The sequence below is a fragment of the Lycorma delicatula genome, chromosome 1, assembly GCF_047948215.1.
Source record: "Lycorma delicatula isolate Av1 chromosome 1, ASM4794821v1, whole genome shotgun sequence".
Classification (NCBI taxonomy): domain Eukaryota; kingdom Metazoa; phylum Arthropoda; class Insecta; order Hemiptera; family Fulgoridae; genus Lycorma; species Lycorma delicatula.
Window position 1 is genome coordinate 105,969,877 of NC_134455.1, and position 20,900 is coordinate 105,990,776.

General features: G+C 34.5%; 1 protein-coding gene across 1 annotated transcript in view; it reads left to right on the forward strand.

The window, feature by feature from the left end:
- Window positions 1-20,900, forward strand: part of LOC142320753 (membrane-bound alkaline phosphatase-like) — a 167,051-nt gene that overhangs the window by 78,608 nt on the left and 67,543 nt on the right. The window contains exon 3 of the mRNA XM_075358748.1: window positions 10,265-10,485. Within this exon, the coding sequence (XP_075214863.1) occupies window positions 10,265-10,485 (221 nt within the window). The remainder of the gene's footprint in view (window positions 1-10,264; window positions 10,486-20,900) is intronic.

A 20,900-nucleotide genomic window follows, 5' to 3' on the forward strand; every position in this document is an offset into this window, starting at 1 on the left:
CCTCAAGAGGAGCTGTTGAGCTCTTACTCAAGCCAGGCAAAGGGACTTCGGACCTCTCGATTTAGCTTTGCTGCTTGACTGATGTCGACTCCTTGGTCCAACTGACCAAAAACTAAAATTGAAGAAATAAAACTGATCTCTGATTTGGCCTGCACTCCTCTGATTCCGACCACCTGATGTCGATTCGATTCTTTGCCCTGATTTATTTCTCAAATTGAACTTCCCGAAGTTATATTATTAACAAACAAAAATTTTCCCCCAAATTCTCCCCTTCCCTGAAAATTGAAAAAGTTATATTTTTATTTACTGTATAACCGATTTTAATTTTATTTTATTTTTTAACCGAATTTTTTTATGTCTTCCTAAGAGTATAGTAGTAATGTAAATTACTAAAAAAGAAAAAAAAACACTTTAGAGTTAATATTGGGGGTAGGAAAACTTTTTTTTTTTGAAGAGGTGGAGGAATCCCATTTACGGGCGCCTAAGCAGTGCCGGGCTTGCAATCAGGTTACGCCAGTTATAACCAAGGGCGTATGTGTACCTGCGCACTACCGACTAATCCTTCACCTCTGACTTCCCCCTTCCTGGGACTGCTTGTAAAAACATTTCATCAGAAGAAGGGGAAACCACCCACACACAGTCATACCAATCCAACAATGTAACACACTACACTCTACAACTCTACTGGAAGCAACACATATAGCACAACGAAAACATACGCTGACAACAACAACACACAAGAACCTGCAGAAAACAGGACACGCTACTAACATCCACAACATCCACGCATTACACACTCACACAACCGTCAATACAGAAAACTTAAATAGTCACACCACTTATCAGTAGCCACCATCAGACGCACGAGCAGAGCGTCTGCGGCCTTATCGCACCCAGGCAACCACCGCACGTACGGGGGCCCCCTAGGCACTCAGCTGAGGACCTGTCCGTCCCCGCGCCCTCCGGCGCCATTCTCCTCTGCGGAACGTCTCATATGAGAAGTCCCGCAATTATATAATTGCGGTCCAATTATATAATTGGAGATTCTTCATGACCGTCCTCACGAATCTTTCCACTGTGTCTTGTAATAGGACTCGTAGGGTATCTTCCGGGCGAAACATGTGCTCACGTCTCAGGTTGCCGAGCATCTTTCTACGCTCTATGGCAAATCGCGGACACAAAAAGAAAACATGTTAGAGGGTCTCTTCCACCTTGCACTCCAGACAATTTTCGGATTGATCGAGCACGAATCTATACAAATAATCTATATAAATCCCGCCAAGTCGCAGACAGCAGCCACAGCGTCGAGGGCAGACTTACCCCGGCGAAATCCATACTGATTCGCAGAGACCCCGCCCTGCTCTTCCAGTACATCAACTATCCTTTGCTGAAGCATACGCTCCAGTACCTTTGCTAGCGCATCAATCACCGCCAGCGGCCGGTATCTTGATAACCATATTAGGCAGGAGATCCGAGCCAGGCGCCCTGGCCGACGATATTCGTGTGATTGCGGCCTCCAGTTTCCAGTTCTGCATCGATAACAGTGGTGCAGTTCCAGTCGCGCCTCTTACCTCTGGGAGTAATTCATCCCCCGAGGGGAAGAGCCCATCAACTATGTTCAGCACTTCTTACGGACACCTCATAACTGTAGCTCTAGGTCTTACTGTTTTCTTCATTAGAATCGCATAGGGCCTCCCCCACGGGTCCGTCTCCACCTGCTCAATTAATTGAGCACAACATTTTCTCTTTAACTGTACGATGAGCTTAGTAAGCTCTCTCCTTTTTTTCTTATACGCCAGCGTACACCACTTAACCGAATGCAAGTACGTCCTTGTCATACGCCTTCTACCCCGGTGACAGTCTTCTCTCTTCCTTGTTATATCGGCAGTCCACCAATATGCCGGCGGAGAACCCCTGCAGACGGACTTACGTGGGAGAACTTCGCAGGCTTCTTCAAGACAATCGGAAAGATATGTCTTCCCCTCCGCCGTGGAGACCCGACGTACTGCACGTAGGTCAAGCCGTTCGGTAAAAACACCAGGGTCGATGTCCCTGGTGCTCCAGCCCGTGAATATAGATGGTCCATCACTACCAGCTCCGGTGCCAGCGATCGTTATCAAGATCGCTTGATGATCGATGGCCGTGTAGCATTCCCACACTCTCCAGTCTGCAATGCGGGCAGCAAGTTCAGGGGAGGCAAAAGTCTCGTCGATTAAATAGCCAAGGGCCCTCTCCGAAATGTATATGCATCGCCAACATTTAACACTACTAAATCCAGTGCCGCAGTCATGTCCATAAGCACCGATCCTTTCGCGTTTGTTCTGGCAGATCCCCACTCGGTCAACCAGGCATTAAAATCGCCTGCCACCAGCACTGGTCGACGTGTAGACATATCCCTCACCACAGTAGTTAAAATCTCTTTATAATACTCCATGCTGATGTTGGGTGAAAGGTAGGCAGAGTAGTAGGTCACTCCTCCTACCCTTGCCCTTATAAAGCCCCGTCCCAGCCACACATCACAGGCAGGGAGTCCTGTACAGCACCAGATTGCCGTAGTCCCATCCTCAAACATCAGCCAACCAGGACGCGGTCGAGAAGCGCATGGTTCGGAAATGAGCGCGACGTCCGTGTCCACCTCCGCCGCATAACTGACCAGAAGGTCCTGTGCCAGAACTGTATGGTTCAGGTTCACCTGCAGTATCCTCATCGACGGGTTAGAGCGTGTCCAGTCCTAACCTGGCTTCTACTATATCTCTCCGTATTAGCCTCTCAATGACATGCTGCCGCTCCGGTACGGTGTCCCTCTAAGCTACATCTAACGCATTTTTTCAGTATTCCTGCACTACGCAGCGCGGTGGCCTTCACCACCACAGTTGAAGCACGCAGCCGACCTATCAGCACCTTTGCAGTTTCTGGCTGTATGGCCAAACTCACAGCATCGATAACACTTCATAGGTAGGTCTAAAACATCTACTCTGCATGACACGAGGCCTATCTTGACCCTTCTTCTCTGCACCAGTGATGAGACAATCGGGGCAGGAAGTCGACACGTTGCCACTGTAGTTACTCCATATCCAGGTCTGTTGGTCACTTTGAGATCTTCCGGCATATCCTGACATCAGGCCTCAGACATAGGGGTAGGGGAGCTGATAAAAGTTTAAAAATATAGATTTTTTGAATTTTTTCAAACTTTTTTGGTTTATTTAAAATTTCTAATAATAACATTACAACAAATTCGTCATATTTCACCCCCACACCGAAAAAATAAATATTGGGTTACTTTTTATTGGTTGTACGTTTCTCAGTGAATTTTTTTACAATTCTTTTCCATTTAACATACTAAACAAACAAAAAATCAAAAACATTTCTTCCGAGGTGATTTTGGGGATAGGGAAGCAGAAAAAAGTAAAAAATATGGATAATTTAGATTTTTTAAACTTTTTTCATATTTCATGATTTTTCCACTATATAATAATAAATAACCAATGACAGAAAAATATAATAACTTTGTTATCAGTTTTTTTTTTTTTTTATCAAACTTGTCCTCTTACGTAAGTGATTTTGTGTTTAATGGTACAACTAATAATCTGCTTCATTAAATTATTTATTATTTTATTTAACACTGTTATTTTTATTTCTTAATCAATGCATTACATAATTTAAACATTAATTTAATACTAAAATAATTTAATTTAAACTGTAAAAAAAGAGTTTAACAATTTTCGAACTATTATGATAAGTAATATTTAAAAGCGTTAATTAAATATCATACCATTCTGAATAAGCCTTCAGAAAAAAAAAAGATTAATAATTGATATATTTTATAGGTAGATAGATAAAGTTTCAAGGTAAATTCAGAATATGGCAAGCATATAAGAGATCAAGAGAGGAATAATAAAACTTTTTGTTGATAGTAACACGGATTTATCATATCAGGTACCTGTACGTATTTGTGAATTCCTAAATCAATTGTAAGGAATTTAATAATAATAAAATTTTATTTATGAATAAAAAAAATGTTAAACCTTGTCAGTTATTTTTAAAAATTATACCATCAAAATAAAAATTAAAACGTGCTGATGTCTCTCTCTCTCTCTCTCTCTCTCTCTCTCTCTGTGTGTGTGTGTGTGTGTGTATGTGTGTGTGTGTGTGTGTGAAAATTGAAAATAGATAAAATAAAAATCAACCGCATACTTTTTTGTAATCAAACATCATGTTATAAAACAGTAATTTTCACCATGATTTATTCCTGCTGGTCTTATTTATCGATTCTTTTTCCAGTTCATTGTTATACCGGTAGTTAAACGAAGAATTTTTTTTTAACTAAACTAATCAAAAAACTGTATTCATTATTCTAAAAATTTGTAGAACATAAAACTCTACGTTCCATAAACCAGATTTAACCCAATCATTTGTATTTGAGACGTTTGCAAAGTAACCAAAAATGATACCCCTTCTTCTCAAGTGATAAACTCATTACAGTATTTGAAATCATAATATGAATCTCTAAAATATCATTATCAAATGTGGCTTAATTTCAATTGAAGAGATTAAAATTTCGTGACGTCAAACCTTCCATAATGGTTTTCCGGTAAGCAAAGATAGAGAAATACGGTTTTAGTAGAGACGATGAGGAAATGGTGACAAATACGATGAATAAGAGGTAAAGATTTAGGAATAGTAGGAAGAATGGAAAGAGCACAGAAATGCAGTCGATGGGTAATGAAGAGGGGATGACCTCAAATCTTCTAAAGAGGGATTTGCAGGTTCAAGTGATAAAGTAACAATACGAAAAGGAATGGGGTACTATTCTCTCTTGCGACTCGCTGTGTTGTCTTTAATAGACAATTCGCTTTTCAACTAGGCTACTATTCAGTATTTAAACTGTTTAATATTTATATACCTGAACATTATAATTGACAAATCAATTACAATAACTTCAAAAAATATATAAATATATATTTATATTATTATACATACAGATACTCACGAAGAATGTAACAAATTTCAGGATATGATCTATTCTGAAAATAAAGAAGAAAGTTCATATTAATTTAAGATCGAAAACACTTCGTTAGTGAGTGACGGCTGACGAGTTTTTGCCCTGATTTCTGCGTCTTTGGTAAAATTAAGCGAGACTGTAATTCTTGGGACTCAAATTAAGGAGTAAATTTAGTAAGTTCATATAAAAACTGCCATGGAAAGTTGAAAAAATAGGTCCCAGAACTGTATTTTTAGTATTCTTTGAGAAATCCGGGATAAAAGACAAAATGTTAGGTTAGGAAAACTCGCTATTTTATGTTTGGCATAAAATAACTGTGTAAAATGGATAACATAAGCGTTTTTAATCAAATTTGTAAATGAGTAAGATGGTATTAAAATAATTCAAAGAAACTAAATGCAAACGTAGAAATCTTGAAGTTTATTTAAAACAAAACAAATAAAAAAGTGGGAGTTTTAACTAAGATATTAAACGAAATAAAATGCTGAAAATTGTAAAACAAAATAATTAAACAAAAAATAAACAATCAAAATTTAAAAAAAATGATTAAAAATTAAATGAAAGAATGCATCAATAAAATAATTTATTATACATCTTTAATAATTAAAGATGATAAAACTACACACTTTTTTGTAGCAGTTAAGTAACACTTACAAGCGATTTTTTTTTAAACAAGTGGATTAAATTTTGTGAACCTACTACTGCCCTCCAAAGCACTGACTCAGCAATTCTGAAGTACTACATGTAAGCCTGAAATTATATTATTTAATACCTAGCTGAAATCTGCCACATTTTGATGTGTTTGTATTTAATAAGATTTAGAATTATTACGTTGGTATTTAGTTTCCGTAGAACTTATTCATGTCATTTTGCTCAGAATCAAATTCTCTACAAGTTTTGTCTGAAAAGATTTTGTATTTAATACCACTTAACAATGTTATCGTATTTACTCGCTTAATTCACGCACTCTTTTGACCAACTTTTTTTATTTAAAAGTAGATGCATGATTTATGCGAGCAAACGATTTTACTTGGATTATACTGAAATTAAAATGTGATAATTAATAAAAAAATGGTATTTATTTGTTGAATATTTTATTTTTTAATAGTTTTAAAAATATTGTATGAAAATTTAGGTGCGTGAATTTCGTGATGGTGTGAATTTGGTGAGTAAATACGGTCTAACGCAGAACATAAATTAGTGTGTTTTTCAACTACAATCTTTTGCTAAAAAACCAATTTCTCAACAAAAAACTAAATAAAAATACAGTTCTGGGATTTTATTTTGAATTTTCCAAGTAAGATTTCATACAACAACATTAAATTTATATCTTAATTTGGGTCTCAAGAAATATGTTTAATTTTACCGAAGGCGCAGAAATCAGTGTGAAATTCTTTGCTCGCCAACACTTCCTAACGAAGAATTTCCGAACTACGTATATATGAACTTTCTTTTACTTTCCGGCCTAGCGCTATAGCAGAGCTATAACTGCAGAAGGGAAAGTATGGTAATCGATCTAATTTGGACATATGCGGTTTACACCAGATCTTTACGTTTTGACACCCGAGAAACCCAAAAAACCGAATGGAAATTTTCCGGATTTTTATATGTACGTGTGTGTTCGGTTTTCGGTGTGCCTCTAAATCACCTTATATCTCCAGAACTACTCTACCGATTTTGACCAAACTTGGTCAGATTACTTCTAGATTTGCGGCATTGATGACATTAAATGTTCAACTTAAAAGGTCAAGGGGAGGAGACTGTAGAGCAAGGTCAGTATCTCGAGATTTCGCCTAATTAAGGTCTTATTTTTCTTAAGCTCAATTGTTAACAATTAAAAAATAATACTTCCTAAAAAAAGTTTGCAAAATGTTTTGGGATGTACGTGCACCCCAAAAAAATGTTGTAAATAAACTAGTGGGTAAGTGGGTACAGTTGGTCATTACTACCTTAAGAAGCGCTATTGTAGCACTGACGTACAGCTGCTTCAGTCGTCTGGTATGTTGTGACGTCACAGGTGAGCGGTAGAAATAAATAAATGAATAATGTTTAAAGTTGCCGGTAGTACCGTCACACCCGTGCGAATGAAATAAGGTATCCGCGCGAATTAGCATCGTTGAATTAAATAAACAAAAAAATATTATATTTAAATAAAATTATAAATATTTTAAACTAAGTTGTGTGTTTATCGTGTGTAAGCCGTGCATCAGAAAAAAGCCGCCGGGCAGGGAAGTCCTACAACTGTGTCGTCAGCTTTTTTTTTCACCAATTGTACATGTCGTGAAATTTGTTGCATCCTGTGTGTGTGTGTGTGTGTGTGTGCACATATATATATATATGTACATGTATACTAGCGTACTCTGTTGCGACTTCGCCTACTATATAAATGTAGCTTCACTCGCAATGCTTTTTTAATAGCAAACATATTTTTTTATAAATAAAAAATATTTAGTCAACAATATTATATTTGGATTTTTTTCTCATCCTGAAAAAACGGTAAATAAAAATTTTTACGAAAAATACTGAAGGAATATACGATAAACAATGAATTGTTGCCCAAAACTTAAATAAAGGAAAACAAAAAAAACCAGATAAGAAAATTGAACAATATTTGTTTGACCAATCCATTTTATGAATGAATAAAAATAGGTCATTATAAAAGTCCAATAAAGATAAACAAAAAATGTATTGCAATCCCAAATCTAGCATACCCATCGCGGCTTCGCTCGTGCTCAAAGATAACATGCGCTTCCCGTCACGATCAGAGAGTCATGGCCCTTTCCTTCTCCCGTTTCTCTTTCCCTTACTTCCCCCTTTTCTTCCCCATCACATTTCCCCTTCCTATTCCCCAATTTCCCTTTCCCCCTTCCTTTTTCCTCTTTTCATTTTTTCTTTTCCCTTTCCATTTACTTTTCCTGTTTTTCCTATTCCCCGTTAACCCCTTTTTTTACATTTTCCCATTCTTCCCTTTTTACCCTCTTCCCTTTTACCTTATTTTTCTCTATTCCCCTTTTCCGATTTTTCCTTATTTCCCTTTTTCGATTTTTCCCTTTCTCCCTTCTTCCCCGGATTTCGATTCCAGTTGGTTTTCGATGAATTTCGGTATAGGTTCATTTTGCCGCTAAGCAGAAATCATGGTAAAATTCTTTGTTATATACAAAGCCTTTTCCGGACATATGTTTATCATGAACTTTTTTCATTATTTCAAACAGAGAAATACAGCTGGAAAATTTAACGGCATTCTTCTGGAGCACTCACACACTCATTCTGTCGCTCTCCGCGACACACACGATGTATTAATATTACTTATTTGACAGATGTAATGAATTACTTCATTTCCATGCTTTACCTTCGCTTTTAATTTCAACCAATTTCTTTGCATCTGACATCTTCAATTATTGCTTTACATAATCTAATTTTTTTAATTCCATTTTAATTTAATTATTTATTTATTTTAAATTTAATATAATATTATTTTATTTAGTTTTAATTTTAATTTAATTCCCTTCCTCTTCCCCCATGTCCCTTTCCCCTTCCTCTTTCATCTTTTCCCTTTTCCCGTTTTCCCCTTTTTTCTTTTTTCCATTTTCCCCTTCTTCCCTTTTTACCATCTTCCCTTTTACCTTTTTCGATTTTTCCCTTTCTCCCTTCTTCCCCGCGCGTAAACTGGCCCAGCAGTTTTTTAGGCTATAGCGGACACACATATCGGAAACATTGCAATGGAATCGTAAAATATTCAGTATAGCGTATGTTGCTTATACGTCCAACAGATATCGCTGTTAATACAAAATTTAGTTTTTTATTGATTTGTACTCCTTAAAATCAAAATTTCGCAAAATCCTTACTTAGTACACGCCTATTAAAGATACGAAGGTACCCTGAAAATTTCAAGCCTCTACCTATAATAGTTTTGGTTGTTCATTGATTATGAGTCAGTGAATCAGTCAGGAAATTCTCTTTTATATAAGATATATATATATATATATTGGAGTATTATTCACTTCAATTTGAAATATATTTATAAAACTGCATCATTCATTCAGAACAGCTCTATAAAAATGTGTATGTACACGTTTCAGATTTCGTTCCTTTTATTCAAAACTACTTACTGGCCCTATAATTTGCTTTAACGACAAATAAATTAATTACGACCTTATCTATAAGCTAATGCAAAATAAAATAAGTTTAAATTTAAAAATAAATATGAAAAAATATTTTTAAAGGTAACTGCTCATAATAAACAAGAAATATATATTAAAACTAGTCACACAGAAAACAAAAATAGGGTTTTTATTTGTGAAGAGTTGTGGTTACTTTTATATCCATACTATGTATGTTTGTTGTTATATAATTAATTTATCTTAATACTAAAGAAAATAAAATAAAATGGACCTTAACACTGGAAGGCACTGGAAGGCACCTTAAGGCACTGGAATAATTATTAGTTTTATACAATACATTATTATTTGTATTATTATAGTTAATATTATTAACATGGGACTTAACTCTCGCTTTTGCAATCATTAATGTTTTACTTTGTTGTCCAACTCCGATCAAACTTCATAACACGTTTCCATATTTCTTCCAAGAAAATACCTCGAGCAGTTACTTTTTGTAATTCGTGAAATTGTATGCCTATTTCCTAACAAGATCTACATATCAACTGAGGATCGATCTGTAGAATAAGTGCATCCTTAATGTCATTTATTACATCCTTAATATGGGAGCATTCAACTATCTGCAGACCTGCAGGGCAACTTCATTTCTAAAGCTCGATATTTGATTTCCAAATATCGAGCTTCTTAAGTTGGTACAAAAGCTCGTATCTATGGTGCCACTCTGGTAAATCCGCCACAATAATCTGGTAAACAAGGACAAAATTTTTTTTGTAATTTTAATATATCACCATAATTTATTTAATATAATTTTTTCCGCACGCTATAGATACTCATTTTAAGAAATGTATTAATAAATAATAGAAAATAAACGCTATATGCGACACAGTTACATGTATTTATAAACTATGCATACTGTTTATGACATTAAATGAGAAGGATTAGCTTATTATCAATTTTTACTTTCATCATTACTTTTATCATTTTTCACTATTTTTTTTATTTAACACTATAAAAAAATTATTATTCAATATAAAAATTAAACGGGGTTTGATAGTATAATTACATACTAAACTATCATTAAAGATATGCAGTATAATGAAACCTTGAAATCTATGCTGATACGTATGAAACCTTTTTTTTACAGATGCTGACTTCTGGTTGGAAAAAGCAGAAAAGGCTATTCAAGATCAACTAACTAAACTTCCGATAACAAGTAAAGCAAAGAATGTTATACTCTTCATTGGTGATGGTATGTCAATACCCACGTTGACCGCAGCACGTATTTATTTAGGACAACAACGTGGAGAATCTGGGGAGAATGCAACATTGAGTTTTGAGAAATTCCCCTTCACCGGACTGGCTAAGGTATATGCAATCATTGACACAATAAACTATAAATAAACAAAAATTATTGCTCTTGCTTTTTTAAAAGAACATTTTAAATGCAGTCAATAGTAAATTTTATTGTAGTATTATCGGGTCGTTTGTCGCAAGGCTGATAGGTTCTGGTTGATTAATTACACTTCCTTTAAAAACGTAAACGTAAAACGTAAAAGTATTACAAATAATGACTGACCATTATTCATAATTTAACTGTTACATTATTTTTTTAAATACATTAAAGCTAATATTGTTTATCCTTGATCTCGTTAAATTTGGTAGTTTTTGAACCTTAAGAATTTTCTAATTCTAAGCATTTTTTTAATACCTGTTTTTAGTCGCTCTTTGTTACTTTTATAAATAAAAAATAACCTTATACATTTATTTTTATAAAGTGAATAGAAAATTACGTAATGATTAAATACAACTGTTATTACATGAGGATAAAAAGATGTCTAAAAATAGGTAAAATTTTGATTAAATATTTTGCGCTATACCATTGACGTAGGTTTGTCTTATGAGCAGAAATCGAAAAGAGTTGATGTATAGACTATTACGTGATCGTAGAAGCACTTTTTTCTTTAAATCCATTAATTTAAAGGTTTTTTTTTAATAATAGATTAAATTAATAAGATTAATTTATTTATTTAATTAATAAGATTAATTTATTTATTTAATTAATAAGATTAATTAAATACTACACAGATTCCCGTTCTAACATTGGGTATCTTTAATTACTATTTTCTTATTCGGGCAATCAAAACGAATATATTACTAGTGTTTTTACTAATAATTTTTAAAAACAACCTATTCTTATAGAAATAGTTATGTTACTTGAATAATAATAATTTTTGTGAAGCCCACAAATCTAAAAATGGCAAAAACTAGCAAGAACACAAAATTAGGGAGTTAATTTAATATTTTTTTTTAGAATCTTTTACACATTCTATTTGGATTAACAGGAAAATAATTAAGGTTTAAAAATAAAATTTTTTTTTTTTATACAATTATATATCCTTTTTAATCAGTTATATATTTTCTACTTTGTTCGATAATCTTTTTCCATCTTTCTAGCAGCTTCATGATTTAGCTAGCGCTCATAGAACTTCTGGTCCTTATCAGGAAAAAACTGAACTAAGCAATTTCAGGTCATCACATTAGTGAAAGTATTACCACTCAAAGAGTTTTTAAAACTTTAAAATAAAATAATCTGAGGGTATATCAGATTGGTAATCTGTTGGTACAAGATCAAAAGCTTTGAGAGATGAGACTTCAATTCCCGACCAAGTTCCAATAATTTTCTACGATTTACGAAAGATGTGCGAGGCCTTGCATTGTCGTAGTGGAGCAAGAATCCTTTTCGATTTGCCAATTCTGACGGTTTTTCCTCCGGTTTCATTAGTTGTTGATAGTGAACATCAGAATTGATCGTTTGGTTCTTTGGAAGCAGCCGAAGTACACAACACCTTTGTAATCCCACCGATTAGACGTCATTATCTTCTATTTTTTATGCGATTTAGCTTTCGATGTGGCTTTTACTGATTCAACATGAGTGGGCCATGATTGTTTTCAATTGATATTATTTTAGACGATCCATTTTTCATCAGAAGTGATGATCGTTTCAAAAAAGAGCCGACTTCATTGCGTTTGAGATGCACATCGCAAATATTGATTCTTTCTGTTAAGCGAATCTCTTTCATTTCGTAAGGAACCAAATATCAAGCTTCTTAACGAGTCCAAATATTTTATGTGGTTTTCACCTATCGTGTGTAAAACATTTTACTTATCTGCAATCTCTTCCACGGTTATATAACGATTCAATTCAATTATGGCCTTTATCTTGTCTTAATCAAATTCAGTAGTTCGACCAAAACGTTGATTATCTTTGAGTGAAAAATATCCAGAACGAACATTTTTAAACCGATTTGATACATGCTTTCTATTAGGCAATCAACACCAAGTAACTTCTCGTATATCTTTGTGAGCGCCAGCAGTTTCCTTGCCTTTATGAAAATAAAAAAGTTAAATATGTCGAAAATATTATTTTTTGTAGTCCATGTTAAAATAACATTGATAGAAGTCCTTCAAAATAATCATAAACCTATTTATTTGTGAAAACCAAAATTACTTTCTTGCCAACCCTAATACATAGACATAAATTAAAGTGAAATTAAACTGCTTAAAATAATCAAAAATATGAAGGCGAATAGAATAAGTTTATCTCAACTTTTTATATTTGTCATAAAGAGAGATGTTAAGCCTCAAATTCATTCACAATTATTCTGCGAATAATATTAAGTAGTTGTATTATACCTCATTAGTATACTAATACAGTAATGAGTTGTGGTATAATTCTTTAAATTTTACAATAACAGGACGAGTTAAATGTAGTTAAATTTTACAGGATGAGTTTCTTCGGAAGCTTCGCAAGACGATAGATAGTCGGTCGCTATTGATGCAAATCAATCTGTCCGGCTTATGGCTCCACTCAGGTGGTTACATTGGCAGTGCCGCCCATCCTGGCGGACAAATAACTGTCTGATGGCGAGTTTGAATTGGGTGGGTGGACTGTGAGGTGGTGCGGCGACCTTTGCTTCAGATGTTGGAATCCAGGCCACAGGGCCAAGTTCTATTCTGGCGCAGACAGAAGCGGCCACTGTTTTACATGTGGTAAGACTGGCCATTTACGCAAGGACTGCAAGCACGACTCTAGATGCTTATCCTGCAAGTCATATGGTCATGCGCCCGGTGGTCGGGGATGTAAGATGGCTCCATCGGCATCTGGAACTGCTTCGTCATAGGAATATCGTGGTATCTCTGAGGGACAGCCCCATCCGGGAGGGGGTTGTTGGCGTCGGTCTCCCGCTTACGATGATCGGGTGGGGACTTCCTTGTAGTACCGTTGGGAGGAAATAAAGACATAGTCTCGGTGGGGGGTGGGTCCTTTCGGGGTTTCCCCATTAGAGGTGAGGCATAAAGACCAAGTCTCTGTGGGGGGATCCTTTGGGGTCCCATCATTAGAGGCAAGGCGCCTAAAAGACCGAGTCCCGGCTATCTGGTGGGAACTTTGTTCCCGATGAGGTAGTTAGAGGCAATGGCACCTCTTAGAGCTGAATTTATGCTTAGTTGCGGGATTTATTCATTCTTATGTATCAATAAGATTTTAAAAACTTGTATTATTATAATTTCTTTGTAACTATATTTTTTAAAGGTTTCTCTAGGCTCGGCTAGGAAACTAGTGGGATATTTTCTTTCATACACGTGGTGTAATATACTACTTATTCCTGATGTGGTCGATATTATTTATAATTACGTACCGATCTGAAGGACTCTGCGATGAAGCTGAGTGGGAGTAGGAGGTCTGTCCCTCTCTCCCTTGTAGACCAGACCGGAGTCCGTAAATTATCCTAAGTTTGGGGTATGAACTAAAGCTGAGTTCATTAATGGATTAGGACTAAATTTCATTGTTGCGAACAACATTTTTTTGTGGTATGTTGTTAAATTTACCTCGACTCTCGAGACATTTACTAGAAATTGGCTCAATAAAAGTAGAACTAGGCGCGGGGTTCGTGCTTCCGCGAGCTCGGTTAGCTAGTTCATAGAGGGCAACGATGTAAGACATTTAAGATGTCCGGACGAGGCCTAGAGCAAAGGCAAAAGCTGAGTTTAAAAATCACTGATGTAAATGTCTACGGAGGCATTTACATCAGTGGCATCCCAACGAGGCCTGTCTTATTACTATGACATGTAAAAAGTTGAGGGCGAAAGACGACTCCCGTTAAAGTCCATCAGGGCTATAAACGGTAGTGGGGGGGGGGTTGGTGTGGCGACCGGAAGCGTCACAAGGCGGGTCTTCCCCTACAGGGTTGGGATGAACCGATCTGAAAGAAATATTTACTTATTTATATGTTAAATCGCTGATAATCAATTAAACAAGTAGAAACTGAAATTTCAAGGTCTTATTTAGGCGAAATTAAAGTTTTAAATTTTCCTTCTGTATCATATTTACCTTCTGTATCATGCGATGAGTTACAATGCAGACATGTCAGTCATGATTTATAAAAAAAGACTTTGTACGTAAAAATTTAAAATTTCAATTCGTAAAACAACACATAAAATATCAACGTATAAAACTTGTTCCAAAATATCATCAAATTTATGTCAAATTTATCAACCAGACAAATGGTTAAAATCATTATTATTTTGTGGTTATGCAGGATCCAATCAAATCCAGAGAAAGATTAAGCTTACCTGAATTTAAATACTTGTTTTATCGGTATAGCTAGGATACTGAGATTTAATTAACGTCACTATCTTAGGAATGGTCCGCCTGAAACTGGATATAAACCGTTTCCTAGTTGTAACTTGACTTATACCCATTTATAAAGCAGTTTAATTTGAATGTAAACACGTTTATATGCTAATAATTACCATAATATTAAATTCCTTTTTCACATTCGCTAATAATAAGTTTACACAATTTTACTAATATTAGTATTTAGTTGTGACTCAACTAAAAATTTCTTATAAATACAATTTATCACTCTAGTGACATATAATAAAATAAACAATAAATTTAGTAGTTACAATAATAATAATAATAATAATAACAATAAACAGATATAGCATATAGAATAGTAATTCAAATTAAAAAAACAAGAGTTGTTTAATGATAGTTAAATTTAATTTACTTTGCTAGTTAAATTTAGCGATAAATTTCAATTCCATTCACTAAAAACGTTATAATGATTGCTATAACCTAGTATTGCATTAAAAAAGATAAGACTAGTAAAGTCTGAAGTTCATACGATTCAATTTTTTAAGTATAATAACTTTGACTGTTTATAAAAGAAATACTCTACACTTTATGAATGAATATAATACTGTCACTTCCACTACTGTTCAAAAATAATTATCGAATAATTTTATATTTATCCACTATCCACAATGGAATACTCGAAACGTACTCTTCACTTGTTGTTATCACACGCTTACTGATATCGCTGCCATTGCAACCGCATCAAACTCGGACTTTCAAAACTACTCACTGTCGTCGCTACTGGACCAAACACGGCCTCGCAGAACTACTGACTCATTCTTCAGATCCCTGGCAGTGTTTACATCCCTTGGCCAGCAAAACCAGTACCCGCCTCATCCCTTTAACTGTTGAAGCGCAGTAATTTTCATCATCTGCGCCCTTACTCCACATTATTCTATTGATTCTTATTTCAATCCGGTAACCCATCTGGTCGAACAAGAGCTTTTGTAGGTGACATTTTCTGTACTACAAAGAACGAATTGTTAAACGAACCTGTTACTCTAAGAAAAGAATCCCTTTTAGTTCCTTATGGATTTTTCTTTTCATTGATATTTTCTCTTTCTTTTTTCTTAGTTGAAAGAAATCCGTTTCCTTGGTTTATTATACTGGTTCTGTTACGATATTCTTCTTAAATAGCAGATTGGTTACACTGGACTCAAAAAAACGCGTATAACCATGCGCCGGTGTGTATGTCTCCATGAGAATGTAATACCACTTTAATTTTAGTTTTAATTTTTTTCATTTTTAGAGCAATCTAGGGTCCTGATTAGACTATCACACGTACCTTAAATAAAAATTAAAATGAAATCTGTAAACTAAAATATTATGAAGAACAAAGATAAGTAGTTGTGAAAAAAGACCGTTTACGGGTCTTTATAAAATATAAAAGAAGGAAAAACGTATATTTAACAATAAATAATCCTTTATGTAAAAGTACGGAATTTCGTGAATAATGCGTAACATAACCAACATTTTTTTATTCTGTGTTTCAAAAAAAACTACGAATTTTATTCAGTCCAATACGAATGGTATAACAAATCTAGTAATGTTAGGAAAGAAATTTTAGTCAAAATGTTTAAATAAAGGGAGTAGAACAGTCCACGAAAAGCTACAAATTTATGGTAACTAACAGCTATTAATACAATTTTTTTTAATTAAAAATTTATGGTAATAAATTTCAAAAACGTTACGTAACGTTTGACTTTTTAAACATAAACATTATTTAGTTGAGATTAAATTGTCATAACACATTGAATATATCCAGATTAAAGCCGATTAATCTTGAAACATTACCGTTAATAAATTTACAACGACGTAAACTAAAACAGCTTCAATATAATAGTCTATTTACAAGGTAAATTCAATATATTGAAATCATAATCTCTCAGACTAATTATCTACATTACATTTAATACACTTACTGAAAATTTTATATTTTTCTTTAGTTATTAATTTTTGTTGCTTTTCCTTAGAGAATGACTTTAGTGTAATTATTATCGAATTAAAAATTTATAACAAAAACAGAACCACAAAATTTCGTAGACGTACAGTGAAATGCAGTAATTATAACGAAATTCAAGGCACTGGTAATATGTGCTTCTTACACCCAGATGCTCGTTATAAATGATAAAGCTTATTCATATTACAAAAAAATCTTCTCGTATAAACACAAAATAAATTACTGATACTCAACATTAAAGATTACAACACTGTATAAGAAATTTTCCTGAACTTAAAACAAAAAACAAAATCATTTTACATAAAATTGTAACCACATACGTACTCTATACACGCATAAAAAGTTGTAAACTTACCTAAAATTGGTTAGAAGATTATTTTCAAAATAAAACACTGTAACTTAAGTACAGTATTAAAAGCAAAACAATACTATACTTAATTAAACACACTTAAAATTATGATCGGTACACGCAACACTGTAGGCTTACATCGATAAAATGTTAAATCATTTAACCTAATTTTTAAAAAATTGTCTGTAATTTCTTCCTTTTTATTTTTTTACCTTAAACCGTCAAAACAGTTCTGTAAACTTACCGCTGAGATTTTGTTTCACAAAATTTCGTAAGAAATTCTAAACTGTCTTGAACACAGCATGGACGGAAATGGCTGGATTCTGTCATTGTGCCCTCTTCATTTTTGTTTTTTATTTCAATACCACTGATTTGAAAGAAAAATTTATAAAAAAATAAAGTATAAAAAAAACATTCCTTAAGAATTAAAATTACCAAATTTTGATAAATCATGTTAAGCATAAGTAATAGCTAATTAATTTTAATTTTATTGGCTTAAAGAATTTTAAAAAGTAAAAAAGAAAATTAATTTGTGAATAATTATATTTGTTGTGCCTGATTAATATTTGTTGTGTCTTTTCGGAATTAATCGTTCTTAAAATACAGAATTTCTAGGTTTTATTGTTTTCCTATGAGCAATAAAATTATTCCATATATTTAAACTAGTGCGACTAAAAAATTGCACAATACAATAAAATAATATTGTAATTCTTAATATTAATATCTTCATTTGTTATATAACATGAAGAGTTTATTTTATAGTTTTATGACTGGATGATATGGCCTGATTTGTCTTTACTTGGGGAATATTGAAATTCCTAATAGATTTAATTTAGTTCTACCTTTTTTCAAAAATCTTTTCCATCCATCCCATCGTTAAGTGAAGTTATGGAACTACTCACGTACAGTAATAATGAAATTAAAAAAATATAGTAAGTGCAAAAAACTTTCCGTCTTAAGTGAGAAATGGAATAATTTTGTTTTTACAATTTCCACAAGATTGAGACCGACCTATCGGGAAGATGTGCTTAAATACAAACCTTTTATTATTATAGAATTACTTGAATAGATAGAATATTATAAAATACGATAATAAAGATATAATAAAACCCTAAAAATATAGGTACAGTAAATCACTTTTAATAATACACTATGGCATATGGTATTTTAGTTTAGTGGAATACGTTTGACTTTGTACTTCAGCCACTAACAGATTTTATTAACTTCTTTTTAAATATTTGTCTGGATTTTCCTAGTAATCTGCTTTATTCTTTGTTTTACCTTAAGAATTTATATGTTAAAAATATATATTATTTATTTATAAAAATCAACATTTATTTAAATTCTTATATAATCATTCCTACATAACTAGACGTTCTTTGATGAGTAATATCTTGTTTCCATATACATGCTGAGCTTCATACTGGCGAGCGTGACGCTAGCGGTTCAGATGTCAGTAGAAGAGTATACCTACGCGCCTGCACACACGTTCCTCCCTTCAGGCCAACTGACCGCGCAACTGTCCCACCACAGCGGCGCTGCGGCCTAACCACTCGCAGGCGCCTATAAAAACGTAATACCAGACAACGAGAGTTGATTCCGTCGCTGAGCACACCTGGAGAAGAAGAAGAATAAGGAAGAAGAAGAATAAGGAAAAAGAAAGAACTTCCCTCGTCGGCCCACAGTGAGACCTCCTGACGGATGTCAACATCCTCGCCAGAGCAGCAGGCCTGGCCGGCCCGCCGAAGTAGCCACTGGACGCGGACGCTACCTTCCCGCCCTAGCTTGCCGGGCATCAAGAACTCTGGCTGCCGGGCCGACAAACGGGCCACCAACAGGAGACGGCCCAGCGTGGGATCGCTTGGAGAAAACCGCTTCGGCCGTGCCGGCGGAAAACGACCGACACTGCGGGGATCTAAAGCCCACCACTGCTCCCCCACTGATGCCCGCTGATGGGAAGCTCGGTCCGATTCCAACGGACAAACCGCAACTCCCCGACTACAGCCGAAATCGATCAGCTTTGGACCCAGCAGCTCTTCTCAGGATTATCTCACAAAACAAAGAAACGGCCCTTTTCAGGGCTACCATAAGATTCTAAGGTGCCACGTACCGTCGAAGCCATTCGATGAAAATGTTTATACCTCTTGCTCTTCGAGTTCTCTTAAGGAGAGGTTTATATAATACAGCTTGTTGACTATTGTTAATGTTTGATGTTGAGTTGGGTAATTTTGTTTTCTATTTACTCCTTAAAGAAATATTTGAAGGATTTTTTTGTAAATGATAATTATGATTTTAACAGTGTGTATTAGTTATTTTAATTTGGGTATTTCTGTTTTTATTTCTCTAAGTTATATTTTTATAAGAGATATTTTTTTGTGTTGTTTTTTATATGGTATGTGTTGCACATGATAAGTAATATTGGGTTTGTGTTTGATTTATAGTATATTTTTTCCTAAAAATTATTTTTATCTACTTTGAGCGGTATTTTAGTAATATTGTTTTACTAAGTTAAGTTTGTTAATATTGTTTTATAGGTTATGATTTTAATAAATTTTTTTGTTTGATTTCTCTGTTTATTTTAACTCTTGGTTTCGGCTCGAATATTAAATTTTCAGCTTGATGTGTATTATTAAATGATTTATTGAATCTATAATTTTAACTTTTTATTTATTTTTTTTTTAACTGAATTTTTACGGGCATCGACTGCTAAGGTCATTAGCCCTCGTCAAATTCTTTAAAAGAAATTATTATCTCCATCAGGATCGTCATATGTAAGGGTGTAAAGGGCCCTTACATTTTATTTAAAAACACAAACTTCACAATAAACATTAAAACATGAAAGACAAGGACAATCACAAACACTTATGGGGTGTAAAGGGCCCCAATATTAAAATTTGAGATAGGTTCTCAAAAGACCATGAACTTAAAATTAAAATTAAACTAATCAATACCATATCTTTCTTTCTTCTACGAAGTCTCATTTATAGTTTGCTTAAGCACCCTCGGGGCGACCAGAACCGCCGTTGAGCAGTATATCAGTCGTGCCAGGGTGCCGTGGCAGTTGAATCCTTCTTATATCAGGCCATAGGCATTCACGGCGTACACCCATCGCCTCGCGCCCTCAATCCACCCTTGAGGGTCCCCCATGCCATCATCGGACACACCCCGACTCACTGCTCTTGAATGCAGGTGAGCCAAAATGGCCTGGGCAAGAGGGCTACCTCCCATCACTATACGTGCCACGCTTCGAGACTCCCTTATATGTATATATAAAACTACCGCTTAGAGTATCTCTTACCACAGCTTTAAACTTCCATTTTATAGACTTTTAAGAAGTCCACTGGCGTGTAAAAATGCAACTATATTTTCTTCATTTCCATTATCCAGATCAGCACTAATATTATTTGTAAGACGGAACCTCTTTCTGAGGTCCTCATATATGGTACACTCTTCTATTAGATGCTTGATTGTCAGTGTTTTATTACAAACACCGCACATTGGTCTCACTTCGCCGGTTAACAAATATAAATTGGTTAATCGAGTGTGACCGATTCTAAGTCTGGTCACCGCTACTTGTTCACGGCGAGTCAACTTAAAGTCGCTTTTCCATTTATAAGGAGAAGTTTTAACCGAGTTTAATTTTGTATTTAAACTCCTCCATTCAGCGTTCCACTTGTTTCTTACTATGTTTGTTAGACGGTTTTTAACATCTGCCACTCTTACAGGAAATGCATCCAAATCATCGCAGACTGTTGCCTTTCTGGCAGCTTCGT